Source organism: Camelus dromedarius, chromosome 34 (assembly GCF_036321535.1).
Source record: "Camelus dromedarius isolate mCamDro1 chromosome 34, mCamDro1.pat, whole genome shotgun sequence".
NCBI classification, from domain to species: domain Eukaryota; kingdom Metazoa; phylum Chordata; class Mammalia; order Artiodactyla; family Camelidae; genus Camelus; species Camelus dromedarius.
In genome coordinates this window covers 13,290,881-13,317,182 of record NC_087469.1, presented here as the reverse complement: position 1 = coordinate 13,317,182, position 26,302 = coordinate 13,290,881, and the positions used below count along the sequence as shown (strand labels likewise).

Here is a 26,302-nt window from a genome sequence, read left to right as displayed (position 1 = left end):
AGTACATGCTGAGGTATTTATTAATGATTGTCACAAAGATCAGATGTGCCAGAAATGAATAAATCAGTGTGAGATGAAATATTTATAAAGGGCATCTAGAGGAATTAATGCTCGAACTTAACCATACAGAGTAGATTTGTGAAGGCAGAGGTTAGTGGAATGCTGTGATAAGACTGGGGGAGGTGGGGTGGGGGAGACTATGGCAAATTGAGGAGACGAGGCAAACAGCATCCCTAGATAAGAAGGGTTTCTTCAGGTGATTGCAGAAGATAAAGATTTCTTGATAATAAAGGAAACAGTTTGCAGATAATTTTGAACATCACAGAGTCAATTTATGCCTTAGGCAGAGAGGAACTATAAATGGGAGCGATAAACATGTTGTTTTAAGAAGACTGACAAAGAAATGGAATATAGAAACATTTGATATGTTAGAGAAGTGAGTGAGATTGGGATGAGAGTTGAGACATAAAACACCATTGTGTAAATTTAGGTATAAATATGCAGAGGCAGGGTTAAGTAAAATCTATGGGAACTGAAGATACAACAGAAATGATCAGTTTAAACAAAATTTTCATATAATTAGGTTTAAGAGTAAAAGGATTGAAAAAAATTGAAGAAAACTCTTAAATTTCATTTCAGGCTCAACAACAATGGAATAGGAAAACATTTCCCAAAAGGTTGAAATAAAGATTTACAGGAAGAGCATGAAATGTACTGAACAATTTGCCCTGATAATTATTCCGTCAAGTCTCTAAGGCTGTATTAGTCATACACTTGAGAGTTGGTTGTGGGGACCTGAAATTCTAAAGAACTCCCTCTGGGTGAAGAATGGATAGGACTGCTATGTTCCTGGCTGATGTAATACACCCAAACCCTGGGCAGGTCTCCCCAGAAGATGACATGCAACTCCCTGCTGACACAAGGCAGTAAGAACCTGGCTATGCATATCTTAAGTATGGCAGAATAAATTAGCAGAGCAGAGGCATCACAATTCTGGATTATTTGCAAAACATATGTGCTCCATGAGAATAAGATTTATAATCCATATTTATATTGCTATTATTTGCAGAGTACATTTTTCCAAATAATTTTTATAGTCCTTTATGTGCCTCAAATTGCAGGTTGTGGATCTCATGCTGAAAGACTTATTTTGAAAGGGTAGCAAGATAACACTAGGCTAGGTCAAGGGAGTGAATTGAACTTGCACATCTTTCTCTCATTTATGAGGCAAGACCAAGATGACATAGACCAATGACTAACGACATTTCAGGAAAGGAGGATGGCTGTTTACGTCTGTTGATGTCAGTTTCTTCTGTGTGTGAGAAGATGGCCATGGAGACAGAAGACTCCAACCAGACTGTGGTGGACTCCTTCTTCCTGGAGGGTCTGATGTACACAGCTGAACATCCTAGCCTCTTCTTCCTCCTCTTCCTCCTCCTCTATAGCAGCACCATGACTGGGAATCTCCTCATTCTCTTAACTGTGGGCTCTGACCCTCGCCTCCGCTCCCCTATGTACCACTTCCTGGGGCACCTCTCCTTCCTGGATGCATGTCTGTCTACAGTGACAGTGCCCAAGGTCATGGCAGGCCTCCTGACTCTGCATGGGAAGATGATCTCCTTTGGAGGCTGCGCTGTACAGCTTTACTGCTTCCACTTTCTGGCCAGCACCGAGTGCTTCCTGTACACAGTCATGGCCTATGACCGCTACCTGGCTATCTGTCAACCCCTGCACTACCCAGTGGCCATGAGCAGGCGTATGTGTGCAGGGCTGGCTGGGATCACCTGGGCCATAGGTGCTGTGCACTCTGCCATCCATACCTCCCTCACCTTCCACCTGCTCTACTGTGGGCCCCGTCACATCGCCTACTTCTTCTGTGACATCCCCCCTGTGCTGAAGCTGGCCTGTGCAGACACCACGGTTAATGAGCTTGTCATGCTAGTCAACATTGGCATCGTGGCTACAGGTTGCCTAATCCTCATTGTCACATCCTACATCTTCATCGTGGCGGCGGTGCTGCGCATCCGCACAGCCGAGGGCCGGCAGCGCGCCTTCTCCACTTGCACCTCGCACCTCACAGTGGTGCTCCTGTACTACGTGCCGCCCGTCTGTATCTACCTGCAGCCTCGCTCCAGCGGGGCAGGGGCAGGAGCTGGGGCCCCTGCTGTCTCCTACACGATAGTCACGCCCATGCTCAACCCTTTCATTTACACTCTGCGCAACAAGGAGGTGAAGCAGGCTCTGCGAAGACTTCTGAGCCGAGGGTCCAGAGAGTCTCCAGCAGGCAGCCCACCCCTGTGACCTGCACTGCGATTCTCTTAATTTGTCTGCCAGGAAAGCATCTATTCCCCTATCAAAAGGGGAAGAAGGGAACATAATTCAAGTGGAAATCAAAAAAACTGAATTTCAGCTCAGCCAAGAACTGTTTTCCCCTCCCTTCCACCAGGTGACCTGTTTCAGTGTTTCAGTCACAAATTCTTCATCTGTAAAAGGACAGGACTGGATTAGGTGAAGCCCAGATTATTTCTAACATCTAAGTTCTAGGGCTCAGAGGTATGTGAAATGCTATTCGTATCCTCATTCATTTTAATGACTTTTTAAAACTTTTTATGAAATAACTGTATTAAATATAATGCAAATTTTAAAACACTGATAATGAAAATACAGACATAGACAATAAATGAATCTTTGTGTCTCCCGGCTAGAGAAGGAACCACAGTTTTTAGAATAAAATACAACTACAAGGAGAAAAGCAACCTGCCCAAGGACAGTGTCATTATCTTTATTTTCTCACTCAAGATGCTATATAACTAAGTAGTAGAAATACCATGGATTTTGAAGTCAGGTGGACCTACCAGTATTCTAATCCTGATTCCATCAGTCATTAGATGTAGAAACTTGTGCTTATTTTATATAACTTGGTGTCTCAGTGTGCTCTTCTAATACAGTAAGATTAAAATTAACTACTTGGTAGGATTTTATGAGAACTAAATGAGATACTATATTAAGTGCTTGCTACAAATGTTTCCATTTCCTACAAAACAAGTTAAAGTCAGAGTGCTTAATATACAAGCTAAGCTTAACACTGTCTCTGAAGAACTAGCCAGATTTTGATATCTTCATTGAACACAGAGAAAGCAACTACCAAAAAAAAAAAATATATATATATATATATATATATAAAACTAGACTCTGAGGTGACAGATAACTCAAGGTTCTTGTTAAAGTAGCTTGCCATAGAAGTGGAAGTAGTCATGCTGCATTCAAAAAAGTGAATGAATGACCCTAAACTACTCTATGGACTGAGAAGGGCCTTGAATGCCAGGCTAAAGAGTTTAGATTATATACTAGACACTTTACCTCTTTGTTTCTCCTTTTCTTCTCCTGTATGAACACCTTTATCCTGAGAAGCCACATTTTTCACTTCTAAAACATGGGGTAAATAAGAAGAGAGAGGAAAAAAGAGACAGGTTCTGGAATGACCAGTTAATAGACTATTATAACATCTTAGACGCGAGAGAAAACATTAACTTTGATGATGACATTGGCGATGGAGAGGCATTTTACAGAATCATATTAGAAGTGTTTTAAGGGAGAAAAATTAAGGAAAAAATTGGGGAAAAATGGAAAGACTGTTAGAACTGGAATAGTAACTGTAATCATTTTTGAAGCACGTATGTGCAAGGCACTATGACAGTTGCTTTATCTTAATTATTCCTCCCTAGAACTATATTTTAAGAGAATGCCATTCACTTAAATTGTACAGATGAAGGAACTAAGTGAGGTAAAATAACTTTCCTAAAGCCATGCAACCAGTGAGAGTTGAAGCCAGGATTCCGACTCAATTAACTCTGTATGGCTCCAGAGATGACATACTTCAATTGCACGATAATATTTTAGAGAGAATCAAATCTAGTCCCTGTCATTTATGAACTCCCAATTACATTAGAAGTCTCAAGGTTATTTTAGACTTTTAACCAAGGGCGGTTCTCTTCGAGATAAGGACTCCTTGACCTTTGAATAGTACCTAGTCCTGTAATAAATACAGGGTCTGAACCTGGCATTCTTGGAAGGGGAAAATGATTGGAAATAGAAAGAAACGCAGTGAAGACGCAGCATTCATCTAAAATTCAGAGCTATCTCCCTTGTTCCAGTATCTCAGCGTTACTGATACATCTATAAGAAGGCCAGAAGTAGCCCAGGCAAACCCGTCATTCCCATGAGAGGAGACTTTAAGCACAGATAGAATATGTGAAGAGCCAAATACAAAATGGGACACAGTGCTAAAACAAGCTTTGGTCCTGTCCTAAAGCACTTATCTACCTTGTCAAATGGCTGCTTCCTTGAAATTATAGGATAAATAATGGAAGACGAATGTAGCTATGCAATTCTAGTCTTATATTATTCCTTCCTTCTCAACTTTGGCCTTGACACTTTTATATCTGCCTATCTAGAAAGAATCTTTTACCGTCTTGAACTCTGCTCTTGTATCTTCACGTCTGTCTCTGGCAGCCTGGGTTTTCCATCTCATTGGTTTATTATAGGCCTTCATAATGGCACTAATAGAAATCCTGCCTTACTTTGCTCTTGCATGTTTCATGTGCACGACTAGATGATAAGAACTTTAAGAACACAGGTGCTTTCTACCTTTTATATGTTCCAAACAAAGGTTAACTCAGTAAAATATCTGTTCAGCCCAGTATTCAAGACCTGGAAATAGAACAAGACAGATCACAGTAAAGTTATCAAGTCAGAAAATTTGTTTTTTATCCAGTAGGGGAAGAAGAAAAAAAAGTGTTAATCTCAGTGGTTTTCTCCTTTCAGATATGTTGACCTTTGGGTCATTTTTAAATTTAGATTTGGAGTATTTACACTATTACAAGTTCACCTGAAATTTAAAGGGAAAAGGACTAGAGAATTAATTAGTACTGATTAAAATGAAAACAACACTTGACAAGAGGCAGACGGCGACCTAAGACTATTATTTTCCCTCCAATGCTAAGAGGTAACAAACTGATATTTTCTTGATGGCAAATATGTCAAATGGACAGGAAACAAAAACATTATTTGGACATGATAGTTTGCAGGGAAGGACACACTACAAGAGTGAGTAACTTAGCATTCTTACTACTGGTCATCCTATAGCAGGGAGCTTCTGAGGGAGAGGTTCATCAGTATCCCTGAAGGTACAGTGTAAAATGAAATCATGATGCGTGTAATCAGGTAGACTAAATATTCTCACAGAATGAAGGACTTCCACAGTAGCAATGGCATTCAAATAATGAATATGCAGGTTTCTTAGGATTTCTGGCTATTGTTTAAATAATGTGAAAATCTGTAAATCATATAGTTTTGTCCCCCGTCCCCACTGGCAATGCTAGAATTTAATGAAATAGTATTTCTTTCAAAATATTCTATTACTTAGAATTTTCATTGTCAGGTTTCTCCACCTCCCACTTTAATTATTACTAACATAATGTCTGCTATATAAATTAGGATAAACGTCTTAAAACATTAAAGCCAGGAGAACACAGATTTTAGAGAAGCTATTATGAGATATTTGCCCAGAATGTTATACAAATATATAAGCTTTGGAGTCAGTGTTCAAGAACCAGCTTTACTAGTTTTTAATCAAGGAGGTTCTCTTTGATATAAGGATTCCCCAAACTTTTAATAGGGACCCTGAACTCAGATTACTCTCCATTACACACAAACACACACACACTCTCTCAAAAAGTTTACTAAATTCTACGATATTGGAGCAGACTGTATTTTCCAAAGATGACCACAACAATATCTCCCATTTCAAATGTACTTCCAAAAAGAAACTATGACACCGTCCCATCAAGAGGTGGCAGTCCATACATTCCCTGCTAAATGTGGAAGCTGCTATGTGACATCTGATGTGAGATCATTAAAGGCAATGCAGCCTCCTCCTGGTTCTCTAAGCCACTTGCTCTTGGAAGCAGTCACCATGCACTGGGGAAGGGCAAACAGCCACAAGAAGAGGTACTGAAGTCTTGGGAACTCAGCAGCTAAGTTCCCAGACCACAGTGAGTGCAGACTTACCAGCTACGTGACTGAGCCATCTAATCTCACTCAGCCTACCCCAAGTGAAGAAGGGCTGAGCCTTCCTCACCACACCTGGCACAAAATGCAGATTTGTGATGAACTAAATGATTGTTATCGTTTTAAAACACTAAATTCTGAGATGTTTTGTTATAAGGCAAAAAATTAACAGAAAACACACAATCCTCTGCTGTGCGTGGTCACTGCCACTAACATATACACACAGACATAGTATCTCTAAGATAACATTGGTTGTATTTCCAAATAATTTACCTACTGTTCTTTATATTCTGATCCTTCATGTATCTTATAATCACTAAAGAACTTCCAGAATGACAGAGCAAGGACCTCCAAAAATCTATTCCTGCATAAAACTAACGAGAACAATGGTAAAAATTGTCAAAAATCATTTTTCTTCAGAACTCTGGAAATGAAACCAGGTCTTGAAACAATCTGAGGTGTATTTATAAAAATTTATATCTCAGTAAGAACACAGAATTCTGTGGCACTAACTTGCTCCATTCCTATCCCTCTCTCACCAGCTTTACGTAGAGCTTTGAAAATCAACAACCTTGTAATCATGGTAGCCATGAAAATCAGCGGCCTCACGACTACCAGAGGGGCAGAATGGGTTTGGAAGTCCCTAAAAAGCTCATTGGCAGAAAACTGTCATTACTTGACCCATCTGGCAGCTAACTGGAAACCCCTACTTGCAGGGTTCATGTTTAGTTGACGTGACTCAGAGCTTTCTCACTGGGAACAGCATTTCCCAGGGCAGTGGCCAAAATCAGCAGCAATTTGCCAACACTGCAGCTGCCTGACATGGTGGCAAGAGTTGGGGCAAACAAGAAGTTGAGCAAAATCTTAAAAAAAAAAAAAAAAAAAAAAAACTGTGGAATGAGAGATACATAGGGGCCTTTGAAAATCTCTGATATATTCCTGGGAATATGGAAGACCACACACATATGCAGAACTGTTTCCAAGCCCAAGACAGACCTGAGATGTCCTAGTTTCTCACTCTGCTGATCTTGCAGTTCTGTGCACGTAGGGAAGTGAAAGCTGGAACACTGAAAACATACCCAGTACAAACAGGGCTCCTTACAAAGACTTGGAGACTTCATGGTTCAAGGAATTTAAGGACATCTCCATTCAGTCATTAGCTAACTACATCTTATAGTGACCTTAGCCAGAGGGTCTTTTCTCTTTTTCAGATTCTTTTATTACAAAATATTGAATATAGTTCCCTGTGCTTTTTAGTAGGTCCTTGCTGCTTATCTGTTTTATTTATAGTAGTGCAGATTTGTTAATCCCAAACTCCTAATTCATCCAGAGGGTCTTTTCTTGAAATCCTAATGTTTGAAGCACACAATTAGACATGCTTTCACATAGGGTATACATTCTTGAAACTATTACCACAATGAAGAGAATGGACATAGTTACTGTCCCCGAAAAGTTTCTTGATGCCCCTTTATAAGACCTCTCTCCCATCCCTGCATGTCTCTGTAACTCAGGCAACCACTGATCTTCTGACACTACAGGTAAGTTTGCATTTTCTAGAATTGTTTATACATGAAATCATACAGCATGCACTCTTTTCTCTCTGACTTCTTTCACTCAGTTTAATAATTTTGAGATTCATTCAAGTTGTTTTGTATATCAATAGTCTATTCCTTTCTACTGCTGAGTCTTATTGTACAGATACACCACAATTATGTATGTATTCATTGATCAGTTGATGAACATTTTGGAAATTTCAAATATTTGACTATTAAAAATGAAGTTGTTATGAACATTTGTGTACAAGTATATGTAGGGGCATATGCTTTCATTTTTCCTGCATAAATACCTAACAGTGAAATAGCTTGGCCATATATTTATTTTAAAAACTATCAAAATATCTTCCACAGTGATTTTCCATTGCACATTCCCCACAGTACTGTATGAGAGTTCTGACTGCTTCAAATCTTTGCCAACACTCGGCATGATCAAACTTTAAAAGTCATTGACTTTTAATAATGAATAAAGTAACACCTTGCACACTGGGGAGTTTCTTAAATGCTACAGGTAATGTGCCATTAGAAGCATGACTCAGATGATCTGTCCCTACTCTTTTCTCTCTCTCTACAGTGGTCAGGAATGACTCCTTCAAATGCCTGTGTTTCACAATTATAGGAGATTCCATAAACACTCTGAAATATACCCCACTTTGCAGCTGTAAACACCATGGATTCTTTCATATTTACCTCAGAGATTTCATATTCACCTTTCTACATTCAAAGTAGCACATTAGATTGTCAATATATATTATATGGATAGAATAGCGGATCTCAGAGAGATTAATGATTTAGTCACACAGCTTCTTTACGGAAGTATCTAGAATAGATTATTAGCCTCCTGATTTCAAGTCTACCATTCTTTCTAGTATACTTTCTGCCGACTTCATTTTATTTTTATTTTAGTAAACATATGAGAAAACATTTGTTTTGAAAGCTAAATTTTTCTACAAAGAAAAAGACTATGAAATGAAATATTTTCAGGGTCTTATAATTCAGAGAACAGGGCAAGGGAGGAAAAATTTCCCAGGAATGTCTCATTAGTTCACAATCCAAAGAGACACAGTCAATAAATGAGGCCCCTCAAGGGAATGTCAATGAGATTTAGAAACCACATTTTATTCTGAATTTGTATCCTGATCTGTAGAATACTGTAATTATCCTCCACTGTCCATAAATCTTTGATTAAAACTTATAATACACAATGACCACACATTAACCGTGGTTTTGGGGATGAAGACCAATGGCTCTGGCCACATTCATCGGGAACCAGGTAGAAAGAGAGAGAGGACAGCATCTCAAGGAGATAAACTACTAATTGTTAAAACTGAAGTTAAAAAGAAGGAATAGAAAACAAAATAAGGAGAAAAGAAAGACTTTCTATGACTTCCTGGGAGTCTCTAGAAATATTATGGGGCTCACAAGATTTCTCTGGATAGGATAAAAGCTAAAGTTATTTGATATTTTTAAAACTTAGACCTGCACTCCTGTTCTGCTGACTTCCATACAGTATTCCAAAATGTATTTCAAAAGTACAAAGACCTCAAACTGCAGCCCAAAGAGCAATGATAATTTTGAGAGAAATATTTGATGAATAAACTAAATTTTGACAGTGTCTTTTTTAGAGTAGGATGTTAGGTTACTTTTCTTTTGAGATAACAGGAAAAATACAACCACTCAGAAATCCTTAATATGATGTATCAAGAGACAATTTAAACATATTCTCAGATAACTATAATAACATTTACTACTTTACTGTTTTTCTAATCTCCACTCAATATTTAAGTATTTTGAAATTAGCATAGCTGGGTTGTCAGCTTGCTTGTTTGCTTTTTAAATGTTCAGCATTGCTAAATCCTTGACTTAAGGCTTTTAAATGACAACTCATATCCCATGCATCCACTGACTCAATATTCTTGATTTTCACTCAGCTAGTTCTATTTATATGAAAGTGTTGATTTTGGTTGGATTTTTCATTTTGCTTTTCTTTTAATGATTGTCTGTTTTTATAAAAGTTTTCCATGTCAAAAGAAAAGAATATCTCAGTAGACAAACAATATCTGTTATTTGGGAATGTCTGTAGACAATGCAGAGTGCGTTCATACTGTTGCATTTTTATTAGTATTTGAGGTGGCCCAAAGAGTGGGTTAAAACTGGTCCTTCTTGGTGAGGTTACTCACCAAGAAGAAAAAAGAGAGGACAAAAATTAAATAAGAACAGGAAGTGGAGAAATTACAATCAGCACCAGAGAAATACAAAAATAATAATAACAATAATAAGAGAATACTATGAACAACTATATGGCAACAAATTGCACAACCTAGAAGAAATGGACAAGTTTCTAGAAATATACAGTCCATCAAAACTTAATCAAGAAATATTTGAACAGACTGATCACTAGAAATGAAATAGAATCAGCAATAAAACATCTCCCTGCAAACAAGAGTCCAGGAACAGATGGCTTCACTGAAGAATTCTACCAAACATACAAAGAAGAACTCATACCAATCCTTCCCAAACTCTTTCAAAAGACTGAAGAGGAGGGAACACTCCCAAACTCATTATATGAAGCCACCATCACTCTGATACCAAAACTAGACAAAGGCACTACCAAAAAAGAAAATTACAGGCTAATATCACTGATGAACATAAATGCAAAAGATTCTGTAAAATTATCGCTATATGCAAGTGACATGATACTATATATAGAAAATCCACACAAAAAATACTAGAGCTAATAAAAGAATTCGGCAAGGTAGCAGGATACAAGATTAACATACAGAAGTCAGTTGCATTTCTTTACACTAACAATGAAATGTGAGAAAAGGAAAGTAAAAAAAAAAAAAAATCCCTTTTAAAATCACATCAAATAACAAACAAACAAACCAATCAACCTAGGAACAAACCTGACCCAGGAGATGAAAGATTTATACATGGAGAACTACAAAACAATGATTAAAGAAATTAAAGATGATTTAAATAAATGGAAAGATATCTTATGCTCTTGGGTGGAAGAATCAATATTGTTAAAATGGCCATACTACTCAAAGCAATCTACAGATTTAATGCTATCTGTATGAAATTACCCATGACATTGTTAACAGAACTAAAACACATCATCCTAAAATTTACATGGAATCACAAGACTCAGAATTGCCAAAGCAATACTGAAGAAAAAGAACGAAGCTGAGGAATAACCCTCCCAGACTTCAGACAATACTAAAGAGCTACAGTAATCAAAACAGCGTAGTATTGGCACAAAAACAGACATATGGATCAATGGAACAGAACAGAGAGCCCAGAAATAAACCCACATACTTAGAGTCAATTAATCTTCAACAAAGGAGGCAAGAATATACAATAGAAAAAGAACAGTCTCTTCAACAAGTGGTGCTGGGAAAACTGGATAGCCACATGTAAATCAATGAAATTAAAACACTCCCTCACACCATATACAAAAATAAACTCAAAATGGCTTAAAAACTTAAACATAAGACAAGACACTATAAACCTCTTAGAAGAAAACACAGGCAAAACATTATCCGACAAAAATCTTAGCAATGTGTTCCTAAGGCAATCTACCCAGGCAATAGAAATAAAAGCAAAAATAAACAAATGTGACCTAATTAAACTTATAAGCTGTTGCACAGCAAAGGAAACCATAAACAAAATGAAAAGACAATCTATGGAATGGGAGAAAATATTTGCAAACGATGCGGCTGACAAGGGCTTAATTTCCAGAATATACAAACAGCTCATACAACTTAATGAGAAAAAACCAAACAACCCAATCCAAAAATGGGCAGAAGACCTAAATAAGCAATTCTCTAATGAAGACATACAAATGGCCAATAAGCACATGAAAAAAATGCTCTACATCAAAGAATTATCAAAGAAATGCAAAGCAAAACTAAAAAGAGGTATCATCTCACACTAGTCAGCACAGCCATCGTTAAAAGGTCAACAAACAATAAATGCTGGAGAGGGTGTGGAGAAAAGGGAATCCTCCGACACTGTCCGTGGGAATGCAGTTTGGTGCAGCCATTATGGAAAACAGTTTGGAGAATCCTCAAAAAACTAAAAACAGACATACCATATGAGACAGCAATCCCACTCCTGGGCATGTATCCAAAGGGAACTTCAATTCGAAAAGGTATTTTGAAATTTCAGTGTTCATAGCGGCACTATTTACAATAGCAAAAATACGGAAACAACCTAAATGTCCATCATTGACAGGTGACTGGATAAAGAAGTTGTGGTACATTTATACAATGGAACACTACTCAACCATAAAAAAAGAGTGAAATAATGCCATTTGCAGCAACATGGATGGACCTGGAGATCATCATTCTAAGTGAAGTAAACCAGAAAGAAAAAGAATACCATATGATATCACTTATATGTGAACTTACTTACAAAACAGAAACAGACTCACAGACATAGAAAATAAACTTAAGGTTACCAGGGGCAAGGGGTGGGAAGGGATAAAATAGTAGTTAGAGATTTGCAGATACTAACTATTATATATAAAATAAACAACAAGTTTCTTCTCTTCTCCTATAGCAGGAGGAACTATAGTCAATATTCTGTAGTAACCTATGATGACAAAGAATATCAAAAGGAGTATGTTTGTGTGTGTGTGTATATATATATATATATATGACTGAAACACTATGCTGTACACCAGCAACTGACACAACATGGTAAAATGACTATACTTCAGTTTTTTTTGAAGTGAAAAAAATTACTTCCCCCATCCCCAAAAAACTGGTCCTTATTCTCTTATTTGATAAGACCTAAAATACCAGTGAAATCTGTTTTAATTTCAGAAAAAAAATGTTCTTTAAAACTAGGTTTCATTCTTTCAGATTATTTTGCAAAAGATTAGTCAGAAAAACAGACTTACATACAGATTTTGAAAGTTAAGAATGGCAAAACTTTAACAGAGGAAATCTGATTTTTTAGTTAGTGCATGTAAGTACTATATAGCTATTTGGACTTCTTTTGAAAGGAGGGATATGTCAGAGGAAACAAGTCAGTTGTTTTGCATGCACAGTACAGAATTGTCATTTTTTAGTTTTTTGTTCTATCTATTACATGAAATGTAACAAAAGGAGTTATGAGAGAAAGCACAATTCTACTGAAGTTGTCACAGCTGAGAATCAAACAGGTAAACCATGGGAGCCTGTGTACTAAGACACAGCTGTTCCGAAGTCAGTGCGAAAGCGTTGATTTTTCGGGGCATAACAAAAATGGTCCTCTTGTTAAAGACCAGAATGTTTCCTAATTACACCTTTTATCATATTTTATTTCAAACGCTTACTTATATCAGTGTGGATTTACTGGATATTTATTTTATACTTTTAAAAGACTTTAAAGTCACACTAGTGTTCCTTTACTGATCACTAGCAGAACCATTTATCTTTTTCCAAGTTGGAAAAAAAAAAAAAACAAAATCCATAAGATAACTTGAGAAAAGAGACAAGTTTATTTCTTATTTTTTTTTTAAATAGGAAACATGAGGGAAAGGAAATTGTAAAAATGGTGATGAAAGAAAGAAGACCTACAAATCAGAAACAACTTGAGAGGAGACTCAAATTTCCTTCGCGATGGTGAGAAAGAAACAGGACAAGAAGGCTGCAACAAAGGGAATCTCATCTCCTATGACTACCTGCACCGAGACTGATTTGTCAAAACTTTCTTCTCCTCAGAGTTTTTCTCAGAGCAATTTTAACATCTTTGTTCCTCAAACTGTAGATTAAGGGGTTCATCATGGGAACCACATTAGTATAAAAGACAGAAGATATTTTTCCCTCATCCATTGACTCAGCGGAAGATGGTTTGAGATACATAAATAAACCTGATCCAAAGAACAGAGAAACAGCAATAATGTGGGAAATGCAGGTGCTGAAGGCTTTGGACCTGCCTTCTGTGGAGCTGATGCGAAAGATGCTGGAGAGGATGAGACCATATGAGACAAAGATGGTGAGACTGGGCACAATGATGTTGATGCCCACCACGATGAAAACCACCATCTCATTGATGTAGGTGCTGGTGCAGGAGAGCTGGAGCAGAGAGAGGATGTCACAGAAGTAGTGGTTGATGGTATTTGCATCACAGAAGGACAGTCTCAACATGCATCCAGTGTGAGCCATACTGCCAGAAAACGCCATCGAGTATGAACCAAAAACAAGCCTAGAACACACTGCACGGGACATGGTAATGTTATACAACAGTGGCTTACAGATGGCCACATAGCGATCATAGGTCATTGATGTCAACACGTAGCATTCAGAAATGACAAAAAAGAGAAAAAGTAGAGCTGAGTCATGCACCCCATGTAAGAAATAATATTCTTCTTTGACACGAAATTCATCAGCATTTTTGGTGTAAATACTGAAGAAAAGCAAAGATCTATAAAGGACAAGTTAAAGAGGAAAAAGTACATGGGGGTGTGTAGGTGTGAATTCAGCCCAATTAGAGTTATCAAGCCCAAATTTCCCAACACAGTGACTATATACATTACTAGAAACAGGATAAACAAGGGAACTTGGAGATCTCGATGGTCTGTTAACTCCACTAGAATAAATTCAGTCACGAAAGAATCGTTTCCAGGAGCCATTCTTCTCTAAGAGAATCTGTGGACATGGGAGAAAAGGGTTACGTTAGAGAAAAACAGATCTTCTCACGATGTCTCATCCTACAGGAGAATGTATGTACTGGGCATGTCTGAGACTAGCCCCGCCTGGACTCACAGAATCTGCCTTTACCATTACCATGATAGTAAGTGACATGGACTTTGCCTGGATGAGTCTTGATAAGCTAAGCAAAGAGCATCAGACACTTAGCATACGAAGGGAGGCAGTGCTGCCTGGAAAAACCGAGGGATGAGAGGGATGGACTAGAACAGAATCTTCCTTCTCTCATCTCATCATTTCTTCATTCACTTAAGCCCTCCCCTTACCAGTAAAACTGTAGGCAGAGACCCTAGTCTCTAGGCTGGCCTCTAATGCAGACTAGACCTGGTGGCATGGGAACCAAGAAGATTGTCTCTAACCCGAAAGGGACCAAAGGCTAGGAGAGGTTAACTTCCTACCCCATGTCACAGAGTAAGAGCCATAAATGTAGAAAAGCAGGAGTCTGTGCAGGAAGAGGGAATTTACTGCCTGAGATACTGCACTTCCTGGGCCTCCTAACCTCTAAACACCCTCTGCTCCCCACTGAACACGTCCTCTCAACAGTTTCACTTACATCTCAGGACTGCCCGAAATGGGAAGGAAAGTAGCCGATCTTACACCCCTGGGCTTCCATCTCAAAACAAGGACATTCATATCAACAGAATTCAGAAACTCACCTTCCTTAGTCCAGAAACCTTAGAATTCATCCGTGGTATTTACCCTTGTGGTCCTGGAAAGGCAGTTTCAGATTCTAAGGTTTTTGGTTCCTTTGATTCTAGAAGGATGCTACCCAAACTTAATTTCAGATATGCCCTGGAAACATTTCTGAACTACAAGTATTAATTTCAGATCATGAATGTCTTCTCAAGCAGCATGCATAAATAAATAAATAACAGCATTGTTTATTGATATGAACGGAAGATTGAACGTGAGCTTAATGGTAAAGCTCACTTGATTATAAACAGGGTAGGAGCTTGCTCAGCCTCTCCCCCAGGGAACAGAGTCTGTGTGTAAAAGAAATAAGGGGACTGTATTTACACTCTGGATCATGTTCTTTAATTCCTTAGAGACTCAGTATTTTAATCTAGTTTACACTTCACTCCAGGGATTGTACATCCCCCAAGACAGAGTTAAAAATAAACCCATATTTTTCAATCATCTTCATCTCTTAAATCTATTGTATAAATTATTTCTCTGTGTCTTCCCATATCCTCAATGGAAAATTTCCAGAGTCTGCCTACAGGTTTTTTTAATATTCTTAACATACAGAGAGAAATCATGTCTGTATCAAGTTTCCCAGCATGCTAACATCTTACAAAACTATAAACTATCACTACTAGGATATTGGTATTGATACATTCAAGATGCAAAACAGTTCCATCTCCACAAAGATCCCTCATGTTGTCCCTTCATAGCCACATCTTTCTTCCCCTCATCCCTGACTCTAAGCAACCACTAACCTGTTTTCCATTATTATAATTTTGCCTTTTCAAGAATGTTATATAAATGGAATAACACAGGGCATAAACTTTGGAGAATCGCTCTTTCTCTCAGTGCAATTTCCTGGAAATTCATCCAAGTTTTTGTCTGTATCAGTAGTTGGTTCATTTTTATTGCTGAGTAGTACTATGCCATGGTATGAATGTTTTACAGGCTGCTTAATCATTCACCCATTGGAGATCTAGGTTGTTTCCAGTTTGGGGCTATTATCAAAAAAAAGCTGCTATTAACATTCGTATATAGCTCCTTGTGTGAGTGTAAGTTTATTTATCTGGGATAAATGCCCACAAATGCAACTGCTGAGCCTTATGGTGATCACATGGTTAGTTTTATAGGAAACTGGCTAATTTCTAAAAACTTATTTATCTAGTCTTTTTTTTTTTTTTTTTTTTGCATCCCTGCCCAGTATTTGGTGTTGTCGCTATTTTTTTTCAGTTTTTCTGATGGGTTTGTAGTTATATCTCCCCTTAGCTTTAATTTTCATATCTTTAATGGCTAATGATTTTTAACATTATTTCATGTATTTATTTACTATTTGAATACCTTCTCTGAATTGTCTATTCATATGTTTTGCCATTTACTAATTGGATTATTTATTTACTTACTGTTTAATTTTGAAAGCAATTTGTCTAATCTAGACACTAGTTCTTTGTGATTTGAAAATATTTTCTCCTGCTCTGTAGCTTGTATTTTCTTTCAACTTTCCAGGTGTGAGAATTAAGGGTCAAGGTTCTTTTCTCGGACCATGGATATCCAATTGCTTCTGTGCCATTTGTTAAAAATGCTATCCTTTCTGCATTCAAATGATTTTGCATCTTTGTCAAAAAAAAAAGTTACACATATTTGTGTGGATCTATTTCTGAGGCTTTACTTTGTTTTTTGTATCTATGCATCTTCCCTTTATCAATAATAAACCATCTTGATTACATTATAGCTATACAGTAGAACTCAGCAGTGTGCAGAGTGACTCCTCTCACTTTATTTCCCTTTCACAGGATTGTTTTAGCTATTCTAACATTTGTGCTTTTCCATTTATTAGAAAAACTTTTTCTGTGTCTACAAAAAAAAAACTTTGCTGGGGCCTTATGGGAATTTCATTAACTATTTTGGGAAAACTAATATCTTTACTCTTGAGTCATCTAATCCATGAGCATGGTATGACTTCATTTATTTAGATCTTCTTTGACTTCTTTCCTCAATATTTTGTAATTATCAGCATAAAGCAACCATACACAACTTCATACCTAAGTATTTACTAAGAAGTTGCCCTCTATTTCAAGTTTGCTGATAAACACGAATGACTGGATTTTAACAAATGCTTTTTCTGCATCAATTGAGATTATGATACAATTTTTCTATTTAACCTATTTATGTGGGGGATCTATATCCCTGGTTTAATCTATTTCTAGCCTCCTCTCTCTCAATTTTCTCAATTAATCTTTTAAACATGGGTGAGGAGTATCTTCTTTAAAGTAGTAAAAGATTTTAAGCCCAACTTAACTTAGCAGTATCAAGGGAAAGGTATTCCATGAGGCAGACAGAACCCAAGGAGGTATACTTTATATAAAAACATAACTTTTCTCCTTTCAAAAGCTCTACCTCCTAGCATCTTTTAGTAACTCATATAAAATCTATGTAAATTTTTTGTTTCTTTGGGGGAGGGGGAAGAAATTGGAGGTGAGTTTTTTTTTTACAACTTTGTAAGAAAATTGCTTACTGTGAATAACTGAAATGCTTCCTTTTTCTATTAACGTGAGTTGTGTAGCTAACTCTACTATCACAAATACCTTTGTTTTGGCTACTTAGAAACTCAGACACTAAGCTCAAACTTTGCAACAATTTAGGCTTTTTTGCTCTATTTTTGTTATTTTCTTTGAGGCCTCGACTCATTTTATTTTTATTGTCCTAATTTCTAAATTTTTATTTTACTTTATCAACATGTATCATTCTCTGGCATCACTCTTTGAATTCAACAGCAAGCCATATTGATTCAATATCAAAACTGTGTCTTGAATCCATCCATTTTCATGTCTATTGCCATTAAAATTACATCTTCTATTTCCAATATAATTTCAGGAGACGCAAAGTGTTCTGAGTGTTTACTCTGACCAACAGCTCCACCTTTCCCTATCAAAACGCCCCCCCAACAACATATACACGCCCACACACACGTGCACACCTCTATAGATATGCTAATCCACAACTAGAAAATATTTTTCAAGTGTAAAACGGATTACATCACTCTGCTTTTGAAATATACCAGTGGCTTCTCTTTGTACTTAGAATAAGGTTACAACTCCTTGCATGATCTAGCATTCGCCTACATATCTAACCTCCTTTGTACCACCTTCACCCATCTCACTACTCTTCAGCCATACTGCCTTCTCTGATTCTTCAATACGGCCAGGTTTGCTCCACCCTGGGCAGTTTGTACTTCCTGTTGTTCTACATTCCTCTGCTCGAGGTCCTTGCGACTCAACGTGCACCACTAACATCATTAGGGAATCTGTTAAAATGCACAGTCTCAGGTCCTAAGCCACAGGAATTGAACCAGGATCCGCACCTTAGCAAGATCCCCCCAAGATGTGCGTGCACATTAAAGTTTGAGAGGCCCTATTTTAGGTTATTCTCTCCAAGAGCTGAAACCAGCTTTCTTTGCTCTTGTTTTCTCCTCTGAACCTCTCTGCTGCTTCTCTGTGTCGCCAGAATGCATTGCATGATCATGTAAAGCCCATCCTTAAAAAACTTCTGCATCCTCTCTGAAGAACCTCCTTGCATGAAAGATAGAACTGTACCATTTTACATTTCAGTGTTTTTTCACCTATACATAGACTAAGAGATCCCATGGCAGTGTAATATGCATTCCAATAGCTGGTTACAACACATTGTATTAGGATGTTTAGTTTATAGGAAGAATTTTTATATAAATTACATCTTACTCCACGTAAAAATGAATGATGCTAACCAGTATCTATGTAGCCATCTACTAAACTATAAGTTCCACTAGGCCAGAGCTAAAATTTTTATCTTATATATCTGACCACCCTCCAAAATAATCTACTACACGGACTCACCTAATTCAGGTCATGTAATTTTTGAAATTCAAAAGCAATTTAAAAAGCTATTACTGCACAGAACAGGTGAAGCATGGCTTAAGCATCTGAAGCTCTTAGAAGCAGTACACTTTCAAAAAAGGTGGCAGTAATTCATTGCAAGGGTCACCAAAGGGGGATAAAAAGTTAAAAAAGGAAAGTAACAAGGCAGACACAGCTGGCAAAAGGATGACCCTAGAACCAGTAACTTGGCAATGAGTCCTCATACCTCGAAAGCCAGATCCATCCCATGATTCCCCCATCTACACAAAGGAAGAATTAGATAAAGCCAAAAAACGGAGCTTCAATGAAAGAGCCAGGAGGCCATGGGTGGGTAGTTAATGAACAAAGAAAATACTTCTTTCCCCAGATGCAGCTTGTGCAGCCATTAGGGAGGCTCATCAAGGAACTCACTATGGGAGGAAAGCCCTATGTAATCGGTTACCTGAGGTCATGGTAACTCCTGGCATGAAAAGTATGAGTTAGATAGTTGAGACATGCCCCCTGTGCACAATGAACAACCCCAACACCGTACCCTCCGGAGGCCCCCCGGTAAGGCCCATTGAGACCAGAAGGACATATCCTATAGAAGACTGGCAGATTCATTTCACAGTCATGACGAGTACAGGGCAATTTCAGGTTATCTCTTGGTGCTAGTAGACACATTTTCTGGGTAGACAGAAGCACTCCCTGCTAGAATTGAAATGGAAGCTGAAGTGGCTAGGGCATTACTAAGAGATAATCCCCAGGTTTGGGCTCCCAGGATCCCAATAAAGTGATAATGGTCTGGCATTTGTGTCTCAAGTTAGGAAGGGGATAAGGAGTGCCCTAGGCATAGAATGGACCTTGCTCGCACTCAGCCTGGAGACTCCAATCAGCAAGGAAAGTAGAGAGACCCAATCAGACCTTGAAACAGTCAAGCTGTGTCAGGAAACTCAAGAAAATTGGATTAAGCTGCTTCCAATTGCCCTGCTCAGCATGGCGTTAGCCCCAATGGATAGGTTAAAGTGAAGGGTATTTGTATGTACGTAGACCCATTCCCCAAATCAAAGAGAAGAGATACCTTAACTCCCTTGAAATGGAACAACTCAAGTCTGCCCTCCAGGTGGAATAAATCATGAACGCTTTCACAGAATAGGTGACCAGGTGCTGCCCGCCCACACTCATCTGGCCCTCCCCCACTTCTGGCTGGGAAACTGGGTACATCTAAAGCCCTGGAAAACCAGCCGCCCACAAGACTAGTTCACTCCTACGTGGGATGGACCCCACTCTGTAATCCCAAACACTCATCTGCCCTGAAACTGCAGGGCATTGTTCTATCCATGGGGGCGTCACATTGGAGGGAAGAAGCCCCCAGCCTCAAACTCCAGAGAGACAACCTGAGCGACGGCCCCTTTTGACTACTTGTATGACCCCCTCTCTGACCTGAAGCCGCTCTCCAAAAAACACCCAAAGCAGGGCCAGCAGTGAGCCTAGACATCAGGGCACAATTTTGCCCACAGGCCAAAGACCAAGACACCTTCATTTTTAGGAAAAATTTGACAGGTGATCATTATTCTCTTGCCAATATTTGGGCCAGGAATCCTAAATTGTCTCATGTCCTTTGTCCCCAAAAGATTAGACGATGGTTACTGAGGGATACAAACAGCTAGGGCTGAGGCCTGCTGACAACCAAACACAACTAAAGGCAGCTGGGAGAAGTTCTGCTCCCCAGCTGGGGGTTACGAAGACGCCCGGCATCAGCAGGAAGTAGTTCCAGAAAACAGACCGGCACCCCTCAGTGCCCCGCAAGAATGAGGAGCAGGACAAGAGGCACAGGAGGCATCTGTCACCAACAAAGCCCATTCACAATTTCTGGGAAATAAAAACAGAATCTGCATAATAAAAACCAAGTCTTACCTTTTCCGCTTGCTCAGAGGAGGTTGCACGGGGAGGCCTCGTCCTCAGTACTTCAGACCTGCGTTTCTCGGAAATAGGTGTCCCAACAGCTCAGCTCAGAGACTGCTTCTAGAAGCACAGCCTGCCAAACTCAACCCAAGATGGCGGCCGCGGCGGCGGGCCGTGTGCGGAGACGCTGCCCAGGGAGCCCGCAACAACAAGCCTGCGCAGCCTCGCGAGAGCCCCGCCCCTCCCCGCTGGGAGATCCCTATAAAGCCGCCCCACCCACAGCCTTCTCGCGAGACCTTGGGCTCTAGCGCGTGAGCTCACACCTCTCTACTCTGTCATCAAAGGATAAAGCTTTCCTTTGCTTCTGAATTGAACTCAGTCTCGTTCTGTTGGTGTGAGTGACACCAGGCAGGAGGACCCTTATTGGGGATGGACTCAGTATACCCAAAAAATATTATCTTTCAAACATGTAATAGCATAAAAGCTATTGAGTTACTTTACATGATTTTTTTTTGTCATTCAAATCTTTGAAGTTCACAAGGCATATTATACTTACAGTGCATCTCAAATCAAACTAGTCACATTTCAAAATGCTCAGTGGCTACAACGTAGCTAGTGGTTACAGTACTGGGCAGCACAGGTCTAGAATATAATTTTTTTAATCTGATGTAAGTGTCAAATCTCAATTGCCCCTTTTTAAAGAAAGAAGCTATTAACACAGAAGTGGCAGAAAGAGCACTGAATCATGAGTCAAAATATTTTGTTTCAATGCCAGCTCTAAGACAGTGTATTTATACAACGGAATACTACTCTGCCATAAAAAAGAATAAAATAATGTCATTTGCAGCAACATGGATGGACCTGGAGATCATCATTCTAAGTGAAGTAAACCAGAAAGAGAAAGAATACCATATATCACTTACATGTGGAATTTTATGAAAAAGAAGCAAATGAACTTATTTACAAAACAGAAACAGACTCACAGACATAGAAAACAAACTTATGGTTATCATGGTGGGGAACGGGCTAGGAAGGAATAAATTGGGAGTTCGAGATTTTCAGATACTAACTGATACATATATAAAATATATAAACAACAAGTTCATACTGTATAGCACAGGGAACTATATTTAATATATTATAGTAACTTATGGTGAAAAAGAATATGAAAATGAATATATGTATGTTCCTAAAAAAAGAGGCACTGGGGAATCATGGTCTAGGTCTATACACTGTAGATTGTTCCAAAGTATTAATTTAATCTTTTGAGTGACACGATTATGTTTGTATATAATTCTGCCTGCACAGAGTTCCCTGGAGCCTTTCATAGAGAGTTATTTTGATTTGGTCCCCATAAAAAGTACTTTGAGAGTTGTCAAAAAAAAAAGTATATAGTATTCTAAATCTTTGTGATGTATAGAGTTAACAATACAGCAAGTATTAGGTGTATGGTAATATTTATTATATTAATAACAAATGTCTTTAAATGATGAGAATAAATTAGAAGCTCACCAGGATAAAAAAAAAATTTTTTTTAAGCTTCTGGATCTTCTTATAGACCCTGATCAGTCACAGTCATTTGCATAATGCCAAACATAGACAATATGGTTGGATATACACACAGCACATACCCACATGCTGCTTCCATTAAGACGAATGTACACCTGAAAGATAAGTCGTCAGATCACAGAGTCCAGGTTACACGACGGCCTTGGACTTGCGTTCTGCTTGGAGAGTCTTTGGCCTGTGTGGCATACACATGGACAATACTGCGAGGCACTGCAGCGTCCGCTGGTAACACAAGATCTTTGACGGAAGCCCCAGACTGCTCCATAACCTGACCTTCCTGGGCAGATTCAGGGATGATGGTGAGGCTGGCAGAGCTATTCATGGACTGCTTGTGCTGTAGGAAAGAGAAGCCAAGGGAGGGTCATAAAGGAACAATGAAAAGTCACAGAAACATTTCCCTTTTGTATCGGCAGAGAGACCCTGATCCAAAGCCCAGTGGTTCCCTCGGAACTGCCCCCAAGCCATTCAGAAGGGGGAGGCTTTGGCAGAAGAGACTGGACTGTATGCAGAATAGCTCAAATGCTGCTCAACTCAACAAAATTGAGGTTTTTTTTTTTTTTTTTTGAAAGAGGACATGCTTCTGAGCTAGGAACTACAATTCCAAATGAAATTTTAAAGACTTCTTAGAAAAGGAGCGCCTCCAGTGTCGGCAGGCAGCCACTGAGCTCTAGGTATTGCTACTCTCTGACCTCGGGCGGCACTGACGAGAACACTGCACCCTCTGGGTCACTGCCCTCTCCAAGTGAACATTTCCTTTCAGCCACTCTCCTTCATCAGGATGTTAACGGTCATCCCTGCCCCGAAGTGGGGAGGGTGTGAAAGAAAGTAGAAAAGGAGGAAATGAGGAGCTCCCTCTGAGGCAAGCATGTTGAACATCTCACTCAGCCCTCATATCCAATGCTATCCTTGTAGGAAGTGTTTTCGGAATGTGACTCCACCAAACATTAGCCCTTTAAAATGCAAGGGTTGGCACCTTTCCCCCTGTTCCCTTTCCCATCCTTTCACTCTCCCCTCTATCAGGCATGGATTGGTTTTCATCACCCATCAGGGGCCCTGAAGACACTCACCAGAGGCAATAAAGAAGAAAATAGTTGAGTAAGCAATGAAGAAGTTCCAGGTGACTCTGTAACTACAGTGATACACAGATTCAGCTTGCCTTAGGTGGTGTTGATACAGCACCAGTGCAGAGAGCAGAAGGGCACCTGATGTCCAGACAAAATGTAAGAAAAGTCTCTTCTAAGGAACTCTGGCTCTTCTGCTCAAGTCTTAGCCCAAGGTATGCCTGACTTCCAAACCCCGACCCTGCACAACTGCACCTTACCCAAAGGCCAATCCCACTTCAGTGGTAGATCCAACTCAGAAGCTGCATATCGAAGCCAAAGAACTAGGAAGGCTGAGTTAGTCAGAGACAACAGCCTGGACCCACAAACCAAGCATGCCTCCAAGTCTGTGTTAGGGAAGACAGGGAAGTTACCTGTGAAGAAACTGAGGGAGGCAGTCATGAAGAGGATATGTTTAGTTTGAGGAATCATATAGGTGAATTCCAAACCCAGAAGCAGGTTATGAAGCAAGGAAAGGCTGAAGACCAAAAGCATCATGTCCCTGACCACCTTCAGGCCACCTGTTGGAAAGCAGAAGTTATATTGAGATAAGGACAGATATTTCTTCTGGGTTCATTGCCCCCCTGGGGCCCACAAATCCCTAGGTAAAAATAGGAATGAGGTGGGAGATTTGATTAAATAATTAAGGCTTAGAGATTTGAAGCTAAATGGGAGAGAGAACCAAAATGAAACTGTTCTCTCTCCTGATGTCTCTGTAAGCGTCTTTCTCTTCTCTTTTCTCAGAATTGATTTCTTGCTAGGTACTCCAGCTCAGTGGCAATATAACCTGTTTTCCCCATCACCAGTCACTTTTCATTCATACCCTCATGTGCTAGACGTGCTGGGCCACCCTGCTGCTACTGCCAAGGATTCTCAGAGGTTCAGCAACTAAGAATGTGAGACGCTAAACTTTTCTCCAAAAGATGCAAATGGTGAGCTTTGGCATCAACCTTGACCGTGGTGATTATGCAAGAGGGCTCCCTGCGACCAGAAGTTATTTGCACTAGCAAATAACGGTGAGATGAATGGAAGTCAAGGAAGGACGAACTCTTCCCCTCCGCCCACCTCTTTTCCATAGTATAGCTCTGACCTTCTGGCCAATCAGTAGTGCAACATATCCATGGGCTGTGGGGTAGGCTAGGCTTTTCTGGCCCCAACTTCAGTTCAACCCACTGTTCTAAGATGATTCCCGTCACCAAGAAGACCAAGGCCCACGAGGAGAATAACATGTTGGTGGCCTGGACATTTCTGATTTGCGCCATTGTGACTGGGGATTTCAAGCTGACCACCACCAATCTCTCACATGGCTCTTCTCTTCTGATGTGATTAGTCACAGGAAGTAGGGCAAAATCTCGACTTTCAGTGATTGCGGAGGGGTTGGCAGTGAGAAGCTAAAGTAGCGCACAGAGAAGATCAGTCCCACTTTCCACCCCTCTACCTGGGCTGGCTGCTGTCGAGGCTGCCAACTGCCATGGAATCATCTACTGTTTGACCCTTGACCCTGAGACTTAGTGCAGTGGAAGCACCAAGGGGCCCAGAGATCTGTGAGAGCTATCAGATATACAGGGAGATATGACACCACATACAGAGAGAGCTATCAGATACAGGAATAACCAGGGGCCTTAAAAGAAGTTAGACACACATGACTAAAGAAGTTAGAATTTTATGTTCCAGGATTAATGGACGTTAGATAAGGATCAGTGAAATGCAGAAGGAATTCAAGATCACTGACATGAGAACTCAGCTAGCTAGCATCACAAAAGAAAATGACCGCTTAAAATCTGGGATGTTTTGGAGAAACTAAGTAAGTTTAACTATTTAAACTTACAGTTTAACTAACTAGGCAGGCATCTAGGAAATAGACCAGTGCTTTGAAACCAAAAGAACTGGCCTGATACACTGAACAATTGCAGCCCAATATCATTTATAAGGCACAGACAATTATTTCTTGTCAGAATTGCCTTTGTAACAGCAGAGAAAACATTTTCAGTTTCCTTATGGTGTGCACTAAGCTCAGAGTCAGAGGATTTGTACTAAAATTAAAAAAAAAACAAAAAAAAACACTTTTACTGGCCTAAGATGACAGTCACCTCCAAAAGCCTCTCTCTGCCTATTTCCTTGACCTCACTGCAGGCCACTTTCCACGGGTCAGACTGGATTTCTTTCATGGCCTCAAACACACTATGCTGTCTGTCTTCCAGACATCTTTACACATCTTGTTATATTTTATTTATCTATTTAATTATTTAAAATGATGCTCAATACATTTAAATTTATATCTATACTATGTCAGGGAGATTTTGTAATTAAGAAAATGGACCCAGAAGCCTGGCTTTAAATTCTGGCTCTACCATGTTTGTGGTCGTAGAGGTAAAAACGAATCCTACTAGTTAACGATTTTTTAAAGGTTAAATGAGTTTAGAGATGTAAGGCACTTAAAAGAGCTCCTGGCACATAAATAATACATAAGCAATTACCATAGTATTAACTTGGATTCCCTGGGAAAGAGATTCTGAGGCAGAGATCTGTATGTGGGGAGTAGATCGGGGAGTGCATCCAAGAATCACAGCTGCAAGTGTTTGAAGGAAACAGGTTTGAGCAGAAATCGAACTGAATTGTGGTTGCAACAGAAGAAACAATAGCCAGCCCTACCAGGAACCCGGATCTGGGGGCCAGAGTCATCCTGAACGGAGCAGGAGACCTCAGTCTGCCGTGAAATGCTGGCTTCCCTTCTGTCTCGAGGGCACCTGTACACTATCTGTCAGAACCCGCAAGCCTCAGTAGTCAATACTTCTGGTCGCTGTGGGAATGAGCTCCCACACTTCACCACTCCTATATCAGAGCCAGCTTGCTGT

The 26,302-nt window shown here is 39.5% G+C and overlaps 3 protein-coding genes across 3 annotated transcripts; 1 reads left to right on the top strand and 2 right to left on the bottom strand.

Moving 5' to 3' along the window:
• Positions 1 to 1,299: 1,299 nt before the first annotated feature.
• Positions 1,300 to 2,337, top strand: LOC105094526 (olfactory receptor 10S1). Its single transcript, XM_010986577.3, has one exon. The coding sequence runs from the start codon at positions 1,300 to 1,302 to the stop codon at positions 2,299 to 2,301; it is 1,002 nt and encodes a 333-aa protein (XP_010984879.1). The 3' UTR covers positions 2,302 to 2,337.
• A 10,896-nt stretch (positions 2,338 to 13,233) lies between these two features.
• Positions 13,234 to 14,244, bottom strand: LOC105094492 (olfactory receptor 8B3-like). The gene is given in 2 exon segments (XM_064482259.1): positions 13,234 to 13,932; positions 13,935 to 14,244. Coding segments are annotated over 2 exon segments (930 nt in total). The 3' UTR covers positions 13,234 to 13,312.
• An 8,859-nt stretch (positions 14,245 to 23,103) lies between these two features.
• TMEM225 (transmembrane protein 225) lies at positions 23,104 to 24,971 on the bottom strand. Its single transcript, XM_064481995.1, has 4 exons — positions 24,436 to 24,971; positions 23,822 to 23,968; positions 23,415 to 23,549; positions 23,104 to 23,141 (listed from the first exon to the last, which is right to left on the bottom strand). The coding sequence occupies exons 1-4, from the start codon at positions 24,707 to 24,709 to the stop codon at positions 23,104 to 23,106; spliced, it is 594 nt and encodes a 197-aa protein (XP_064338065.1). The 5' UTR covers positions 24,710 to 24,971.
• Between the last annotated feature and the right edge of the window lie 1,331 nt (positions 24,972 to 26,302).

What these genes read in the sequence shown, in the direction of transcription:
- LOC105094526 (XM_010986577.3), top strand. Translation starts at nt 1,300, where the DNA reads ATGTCAGTTTCTTCTGTGTGTGAGAAGATGGCCATGGAGACAGAAGAC.
- TMEM225 (XM_064481995.1), bottom strand. Translation starts at nt 24,709, where the DNA reads ATGGCGCAAATCAGAAATGTCCAGGCCACCAACATGTTATTCTCCTCG. An exon ending in CTCCCTCAGTTTCTTCACAG is followed by an intron (nt 23,550 to 23,821) that starts GTAACTTCCCTG and finishes TCTGGACATCAG; the next exon opens with GTGCCCTTCTGCTCTCTGCA. An exon ending in TTTCTTCTTTATTGCCTCTG is followed by an intron (nt 23,142 to 23,414) that starts GTGAGTGTCTTC and finishes ACTTCGGGGCAG; the next exon opens with GGATGACCGTTAACATCCTG.